At 51.7% G+C, this 9,588-nt stretch overlaps 1 protein-coding gene across 1 annotated transcript in view; it reads right to left on the reverse strand.

The window, feature by feature from the left end:
* The window catches only part of LIN9 (lin-9 DREAM MuvB core complex component), a 604,858-nt gene extending 595,492 nt beyond the window's left edge, over nucleotides 1-9,366 (reverse strand). The window contains exon 1 of the mRNA XM_086926178.1: nucleotides 9,145-9,366. Within this exon, the coding sequence (XP_086782304.1) occupies nucleotides 9,145-9,229 (85 nt within the window). The 5' untranslated portion in view covers nucleotides 9,230-9,366. The remainder of the gene's footprint in view (nucleotides 1-9,144) is intronic.
* Nucleotides 9,367-9,588: the final 222 nt, after the last annotated feature.

Here is a 9,588-nt window from a genome sequence, read left to right on the forward strand (position 1 = left end):
GAGGGCTGTGAAGACAGTTTTGGACCCTCTCCCTAAAGCCTGCACAGCAGTTTTTACTAACATAAACCTATAAATAGCTTTCAGAGAACAGCTGGGCTAGACTTGAAAGAATGAACCTCCTACCAAATCTTTGCCATGTTGGTGTGCTTGACAAACCAATTGAAGCAGCGTAAATCTCATGTATCACAACACTGCTAGACAGTTTTTGATCTTCTCCCTGAAATATCATTAAAGTAAACATGTCTAGGATTATTTGTTTTTAAGGACGGCATGACGATGCTACCTCGTGTAAACAAGAAACAGCAAGGGTCTCTCGTACATGGAAGGACATGCACGGAGAGAAGAAGACAGGAGGATAAAGGGTGGGCCTAATCAGTGCTGCTCTGTCAGGTAGTAACTTTCGGACATTTTAAGTCTCAAATGTATGCACAGAGTGCCAGTCTATTACCATAGCTATCCATAACCTGACTAGAATTCTTCTAAATTGAGATCATCCACCTTCAGGAGCATGGTTGGGGTTTGGGGAGCAAACCTCAATCTCGGCCTCTTAAAGCCTTTCAGAGAGCCACGCTGCAAGCAGGGGATACTTGGCCCAACCGTGGTGACTGAGGCCTTTAACTTCTGATATCCCGGGGCCATAGCTACTATGGATCCAGGCAACTGGGCCATGGACTCCTTCTGTATTTGACACTCAAAGGTAGGTGTTGACAAGCAGTCAATGGCTTACTTGCAGGGTGGGGTTCAGGGGAGGGATAGATACAGGTGAGTGAACATGACTCATAACTAAAAGTGCAAACAGTACGAACAATAAATCAATGCCCCGTCAAATACTTGCTTTTATAAGAAAAATAGGTCTTTTATTTCTAACTCTACAAATGCAAAGGATTAATGATATGCACATGGAATAATGGGAACTAACACTACATGCGGACAATGACCGATCAATGCACAACCGATCCCTTGCACTTCGCTCAGAGGGTCCTCTCAACAGGGCTCCCCATGGAACCTCGCTCCCCCCCAACTCTTCTCTTTCTCACAGGGCACAATGGTCTTGGAAAGCAGGCAGGCACTGGTGCTCCAGACTCCAAGGCAGGTGGTCTTTGTTTTCCTGGGTGATGTCCCCTCACCCAGCAGGAAGGCTAGCCGGCCTTTGCCCCAATTCCTAGTCACAGGCAGAAGTATTACAAAGCTCCCCCTTCGCGCACGGTCTGCTGTTTCGCAGATGACAAATTTTGGGGTCTCAACCTCCCCTACTTACAGTCCAGTTCCAGACACCAAAATGTGATTTAGGGACCACATTTCCTTTAAAGTGGTCACTTATTTTCTTCTTGTCCAAGAAAGGATGACTGTCATGCAGGCACGAGTCCAAAATGACTGGCCCACAACACAATTCATAAGAGTGACCAGAGTTCATACCTGGACGTCAGCCACAGTGATATGTGCATCAAAAGGCTAATTCCAGGCTCCAAGCTCTACTCTTTATGATTCCATTATCAGCACCATCTCTGTTCCTGAGATGTGTCCAGGACCCTTCTCCTTGAGCTCTAGTACAGAACCAAAGAGCAACCTTTTCAAGTGTAAAGGTAGGGCCCCTTCCTCCACTGTGTCCCACCCAGCACACAGGAATGCAGCATTACACAAAGCTATCTAGAGGGTTGGGGATATTCCTCTACTAATGTCTTCTTCACCAGATAGGCCTGAGCTTCCCAAGATGGAATCCAGTATCCTTCGCCTAATGTACCATTACAGGCACACTTGCACTCAGTGTACTTCCACAGCACACTTATTGTCCAACATTGTTACCTCCATGCATTGTATCATTACAAGAAAACATACTTGCAGCATACACATTCAGTCTGTGCACACTGTTCAGCACTGAACTTTTTCTATACTGTACCAGGGTGTGCTATTTGCAAACACACACATTCATCAACACAATCACTAAACTACACACTCCAACCTATAGCACGCAACCAATAGCTGGAAATCCCATTATCATATGAAAAGACCCTCAGATTTAAAGATATGCTACGATAACTTGATGATAGACAGTCCCAAATGCCAACATAACTGACGTTCAGATTTCCATTAAAGACCACTATACACCGGGGCTCTGAACCCGATGTTTTGGCTAAAGTGACAATCTGGTTTGTGGTTGGGTGACAGCTGTTAGGTGTATAGGTTTGAGTGCTAAAATTCAGCACAAACTTCCAATGTGGGACTCAAATGATGTTTTGTGCCATTTAGAATTTACCAGGATATCAACGAGAGTTGTGTTCAAAAGCTAATCCATGTGAGCCTAGAAGCAATCTCCTTTTCTGTCCCTCCGAAATGCTATGTTAAGCTCCTTTACATTTTAGGTCAAACACAATATAAAGGTTGTTTTTGCATCATTTATTCCCACTACAGAACGTGTTCAGTATAAAAACGAACAGAACTAGGGTCGCACTAGCTGGCCACCCTACTGGCTTTACCTGCCCTCGAAAAACAGTCACTGGATGCGAAGCGTCTTCTGTGCGTCAATTAAAGATAACAAATAGTTTTTAGGGAACATTTACAGCCATGGGACCCGCGTAAAACAGTAACCCGCACAACCCCTGCTCTTTGAAGAGTGATGCCCGTTGACGCCATCTGAACAGATGGGCTGACCGCTCTAAAGCTTAATAAGATGAAAGAAATGTTTATTACACTGCTCAATCGAAAGGAACTGCTTACATAGGGATTATGTTCTTTACACCAATGTCATTTGGCAACGGTCGTTGTACTTTGAATATTAGCACGACCAGCCAAAGCAATCTCGACACAATATAACAGCGAATTGCATATATCATTGAAGGTCTCAACAAAAATGTCCTAAGCTGAGTGCATGCACATAACCGTTCGCGACAGCCTTCCGTAGGTTAGTGTCATAATACAAGTTCCCATGCCCTTTTAGTAATCCTCTAAAGGTTCACCTATGATCACTACATTTTAAAAAACAAACACACCCGTATGCACTATCACTTTCATAGATATTATTGCCATTGCCTCTAAAGAATGTGCACTGGTAATAAACAAATGTATGTTTAGTTAGAGTAAAGACGAGACAGCTGGAGAAAAAAAAATATAAGATGCTAGATCCGGCCACTGATCGAGCAGAGCAGTGAAAGACGGGCACGGGCAAGTGACACTCCTTCAGGTGACAATAGCAGCGCAGAGAGAAGCGGCACTGACAGTTCAGTACACACCAGAGGGCAGGGAGAAGGGGCACTGACTGAAACACACACCAGAAGGCAGGGAGAAGGGGCACTGACAGTTCAGTACACACCAGAAGGCAGGGAGAAGGGGCACTGACAAACACACACCAGAAGGCAGGGAGAAGGGGCTCTGACAAACACACACCAGAAGGCAGGGAGAAGGGGCACTGACAAACACACACCAGAAGGCAGGGAGAAGGGGCACTGACAAACACACACCAGAAGGCAGGGAGAAGGGGCACTGACAAACACACACCAGAAGGCAGGAAGAAGGGGCACTGACAAAAACACACACCAGAAGGCAGGAAGAAGGGGCACTGACAGAAACACACCCCAGAAGGCAGTGAGAAGGGGCACTGACAGAAACACACACCAGAAGGCAGGAAGAAGGGGCACTGACAGGGCAGCACACACCACAGGGCTGGAGGAAACGGCACTGACTGGGCAGCACACATCAGAAGGCAGGGAGAAGGGGCACTGACAGGGCAGCACACACCAGAAGGCAGGGAGAAGGGGCACTGACAGGGCATTCAATTTAACAAAAAGTTTGAAGCACTCCAACTTATAATAGCCCAAAGTCAGCTATAGTCCATACAAAAAGACATCCAAAAGTTTCCACGAAGATTTTCTTTCTTTATTTCTTTTTTTGTGTAGATCCAATCCCAACCAACGCGTTTCGCCGAGGTTATTAACTACCTTTCGGCTTCGTCAGGGCTTATCTTCAAATTGAACCTGCCTTAAGTATTTTCAATGTTTTTTCTATTTTTTCCACGGGTGCTTTATGATTTATCTGTTGCTATATTAGCTTGGCGGAGGGACTAGTATCCTTATATTCTCAAGTCCTGCACTTTTGTCTAAAGTCTCCCAATCTATATCATTTGTATAGGTCTCGCCTTATATCTCAATTTCCGTAATTCACTCTCTCTGTCGTTTTAGTGCTTTACGCTGCAAATCACTTCCGCTCCGCTGCCCTTCATAAAACTGCACCCTCTCTTCTCCAACTGGTGTCCCGTGTACAGGCAGGGCAGCACACACCAGAAGGCAGGGGGAAGGGGCACTGACAGGGCAGCACACACCAGAAGGCAGGGAGAAGGGGCAGTGACAGAAACACACCAGAAGGGAGGGAGAAGGGGCAGTGACAGAACGCACATCAGAAGGCAGGGAGAAGGGGCAGTGACAGAACGCACATCAGAAGGCAGGGAGAAGGTGCAGTGACAGAACGCACATCAGAAGGCAGGGAGAAGGTGCAGTGACAGAACGCACATCAGAAGGCAGGGAGAAGGTGCAGTGACAGAACGCACATCAGAAGGCAAGGAGAAGGTGCAGTGACAGAACGCACATCAGAAGGCAGGGAGAAGGGGCACTGACGGGGCAGCACACACCACAGGGCTGGGAGAAACGGCAGTGACAGAAACACACACCAGAGGGCAGGGAGAAGGGGCACTGACAGGGCAGCACACACCAGAAGGCAGGGAGAAGGGGCACTGACAGAAACACACACCAGAAGGCAGGGAGAAGGGGCACTGACAGAAACACACACCAGAAGGCAGGGAGAAGGGGCACTGATAGGGCAGCACATACCACAGGGTTGGGAGAAACGGCACAGAGGCACACCCCATAGAGCAGAAACAAACACCCGTGACATGGCAGTACACACACCACAGGGCAGGTAAAAGGGGCACCGACAGGGCAGCTCACATCACAAGACAGGGAGAAGGGGCAGCGCACACCACAGGGCAGGGAGAAGCGTCATTGACAGGGAAGGGAAAAGCGGCACTGACAGGGCAGCACACACCAGAAGGCAGGGAGAAGGGGCACTGACAGAAACACACCCCAGAAGGCAGTGAGAAGGGGCACTGACAGAAACACACACCAGAAGGCAGGAAGAAGGGGCACTGACAGGGCAGCACACACCACAGGGCTGGAGGAAACGGCACTGACTGGGCAGCACACATCAGAAGGCAGGGAGAAGGGGCACTGACAGGGCAGCACACACCAGAAGGCAGGGAGAAGGGGCACTGACAGGGCATTCAATTTAACAAAAAGTTTGAAGCACTCCAACTTATAATAGCCCAAAGTCAGCTATAGTCCATACAAAAAGACATCCAAAAGTTTCCACGAAGATTTTCTTTCTTTATTTCTTTTTTTGTGTAGATCCAATCCCAACCAACGCGTTTCGCCGAGGTTATTAACTACCTTTCGGCTTCGTCAGGGCTTATCTTCAAATTGAACCTGCCTTAAGTATTTTCAATGTTTTTTCTATTTTTTCCACGGGTGCTTTATGATTTATCTGTTGCTATATTAGCTTGGCGGAGGGACTAGTATCCTTATATTCTCAAGTCCTGCACTTTTGTCTAAAGTCTCCCAATCGATATCATTTGTATAGGTCTCGCCTTATATCTCAATTTCCGTAATTCACTCTCTCTGTCGTTTTAGTGCTTTACGCTGCAAATCACTTCCGCTCCGCTGCCCTTCATAAAACTGCACCCTCTCTTCTCCAACTGGCGTCCCGTGTACAGGCAGGGCAGCACACACCAGAAGGCAGGGGGAAGGGGCACTGACAGGGCAGCACACACCAGAAGGCAGGGAGAAGGGGCAGTGACAGAACGCACATCAGAAGGCAGGGAGAAGGGGCAGTGACAGAACGCACATCAGAAGGCAGGGAGAAGGTGCAGTGACAGAACGCACATCAGAAGGCAGGGAGAAGGTGCAGTGACAGAACGCACATCAGAAGGCAGGGAGAAGGTGCAGTGACAGAACGCACATCAGAAGGCAAGGAGAAGGTGCAGTGACAGAACGCACATCAGAAGGCAGGGAGAAGGGGCACTGACGGGGCAGCACACACCACAGGGCTGGGAGAAACGGCAGTGACAGAAACACACACCAGAGGGCAGGGAGAAGGGGCACTGACAGGGCAGCACACACCAGAAGGCAGGGAGAAGGGGCACTGACAGACACACACCAGAAGGCAGGGAGAAGGGGCACTGACAGAAACACACACCAGAAGGCAGGGAGAAGGGGCACTGATAGGGCAGCACATACCACAGGGTTGGGAGAAACGGCACAGAGGCACACCCCATAGAGCAGAAACAAACACCCCTGACATGGCAGTACACACACCACAGGGCAGGTAAAAGGGGCACCGACAGGGCAGCTCACATCACAAGACAGGGAGAAGGGGCAGCGCACACCACAGGGCAGGGAGAAGCGTCATTGACAGGGAAGGGAAAAGCGGCACTGACAGGGCAGTGCACACAATGGAGAATTGAAACGCGGCACTGGCAGGGAAGCACACACCACCGGGCAGGAAAAGCGCCACTGACAGGGAAGCACACACCACCGGGCAGGGACGAAGCGCCACCGACAGGGAAGCACACACCACCAGGCAGGGAAGATGCGCCACTGACCGGGAAGCACACACCACCGGGCAGGGATAAACGACACTGACAGGAACACACACCTGAAGGCAGGGAAAGGGGGCACTGACAGGGCAGCACACACCACAGGGCTGGGAGAAACGGCAGTGACAGAAACACACACCAGAGGGCAGGGAGAAGGGGCACTGACAGAAACATACACCAGAAGGCAGGGAGAAGGGGCACTGACAGAAACATACACCAGAAGGCAGGGAGAAGGGGCACTGACAGGGCAGCACACACCACAGGGCTGGGAGAAACGGCACTGACACAAAAACACACCACAGGGCTGGGTAAACCGGCACTGACAGAAACACACACCAGAGGGCAGGGAGAAGGGGAACGGACAGGGCAGCACATACCACATGGTTGGGAGAAACGGCACAGAGGGCAGGGCAGCACACCCATAGAGCAGAAACAAACACCCCTGACATGGCAGTACACACACCACAGGGCAAGGAGAAGGGAACCAGACAGGGCAGCTCACATCACAAGACAGGGAGAAGGGGCAGCGCACACCACAGGGCAGGGAGAAGCGCCACTGGCAGGGAAGCACACACCACCGGGCAGGGAGACGCGTCACTGGCAGGGAAGCACACACCACTGGGCAGGGAAGAAGCGCCACTGACAGGGAAGCACACGCCACTGGGCAGGGAAGAAGCGCCACTGACAAGAAAGCACACACCACCGGGCAAGGAAGAAGCGCCACTGACAAGAAAGCACACACCACCGGGCAAGGAAGAAGCGCCACTGACAAGAAAGCACACACCACCGGGCAAGGAAGAAGCGCCACTGACAAGAAAGCACACACCACCGGGCAGGGAAGAAGCGCCACTGACAGGTAAGCATACACCACCGGGCAGGGAAGAAGCGCCACTGGCAGGGAAGCACACCCCACCGGGCAGGGAAGAAGCGCCACTGACAGGGAAGAAACGCCACTGACAGGGAAGCACACACCACCGGGCAAGGAAGAAGCGCCACTGACAAGAAAGCACACACCACCGGGCAAGGAAGAAGCGCCACTGACAAGAAAGCACACACCACCGGGCAGGGAAGAAGCGCCACTGACAGGTAAGCATACACCACCGGGCAGGGAAGAAGCGCCACTGGCAGGGAAGCACACCACCGGGCAGGGAAGAAGCGCCACTGGCAGGGAAGCACACACCACCGGGCAGGGAAGAAGCGCCACTGACAGGGAAGAAACGCCACTGACAGGGAAGCACACACCACCGGGCAGGTAAAAGCGTCACTGACAAGAAAGCACACACCACCGGGCAAGGAAGAAGCGCCACTGACAAGAAAGCACACACCACCGGGCAGGGAAGAAGCGCCACTGACAGGTAAGCATACACCACCGGGCAGGGAAGAAGCACCACTGGCAGGGAAGCACACCCCACCGGGCAGGGAAGAAGCGCCACTGACAGGGAAGAAACACCACTGACAGGGAAGCACACACCACTGGGCAGGTAAAAGCGTCACTGGCAGGGAAGCACACACCACCAGGCAGGGAAGAAGCGCCACTGACAGGGAAGCACACACCACCGGGCAAGGAAGAAGCGCCACTGACAAGAAAGCACACACCACCGGGCAGGGAAGAAGCGCCACTGACAGGTAAGCATACACCACCGGGCAGGGAAGAAGCGCCACTGGCAGGGAAGCACACACCACCGGGCAGGGAAGAAGCGCCACTGACAGGGAAGAAGCGCCACTGACAGGGAAGCACAGGACAGAAAGAAACTGCCCAGGTAAAGCAGCACACCGACAGAAATGCGAGATGTGCGCAGTGAGAGAGCAAGGAGACTGGCGTGCACTAGGGAGGGCGACCCATTGTGAGAAGGTAAGGTGGCGAATGACCTGCGCTGGGAATGGACCGGAGGATGCAATCTATCACAGGGAAAGGCAAACGCTGAAAGTGAAGGTGCCCTGATCCCGCACAGGAGCACGCAGAGCAGCTGAGCTAGACAAGCGAGCCGGCAACAAAGGATGACTGCCGGAGGTAGTGATCAGAGTCGGCAACAGAGACAGAATATACAGCATCAGAGTGGGAAGACGAGGGAATGGAAAGTAGACCAGAGTCAAGGAACGGATTCTGTCATAATATGGCCATCTCAGCTGGAGAAAAAGAACGAGCCACTCAAGCAGATCTAAGAAAGGACAAAGAAGGCGCAGTGTGCACCAAGGCAGCGCATACAGGGTGAGGTGAAGAAGGGATCTTATAAAGAGCTGGGAGCCCGTGGGACTCCCTCCTCGCAGGAATAAGTAAAACTCCTGGCAGGGAATGCCCTACTTTCCTGCACCCCAGAGACGTTCACCTTGCACCAGGGAGAATCCACAATTAGGGTGAACTCTCAGATCCCCGGTGTGACGCCGCAGCTACCACCCGAACGGAGGTCTTGACCCAGCTGTCAGTGAGAGGATCTCCCGGGTGTAGTGCTCCCTCCCCTCTGTTGACAGCTCGCACATTCCTCTGCTTTTGCACATGGGGTCCTTACCCTCCTCCGGGTCCAGCTCCGGCCCGTCGTCCTCTTCCTCCTCCTGCGCCCGGGGGCTCCCGCGGGTGAGGCGGATCCGCTTCATGGGCCGGGGACTAAGCCGCCTCCGTTGTGTTTGAACTCGTATCCCATCGCCGCCATTTGGAATCCCGCGGCTCGAGATCTCGCGTTCGTTCTCACTCAGACAGCGAGATTCTGACGTCGCATTAGGCACCGCCTCCGGGCTCCGTTGCTCTGGAAACGGCAGTAATCACTAGAGGCTTGGGCAGCAGTCAAAGAAAGAGGACAATCCATTGTCAGCGGAGAAGCACAGGTCTTTTTCCGGCTTTTACCCGCAAACTGGACGTAAGAGACGGCCTGCAGCTCTCGTTCAAAAACTAGCGAACGTCTTTTTTTTTCCTTCAAAGAACGTCTTGTAAACATACTTTCATACCAAATACAAAA

This window comes from Lissotriton vulgaris, chromosome 6 (assembly GCF_964263255.1).
Source record: "Lissotriton vulgaris chromosome 6, aLisVul1.2, whole genome shotgun sequence".
NCBI lineage: Eukaryota > Metazoa > Chordata > Amphibia > Caudata > Salamandridae > Lissotriton > Lissotriton vulgaris.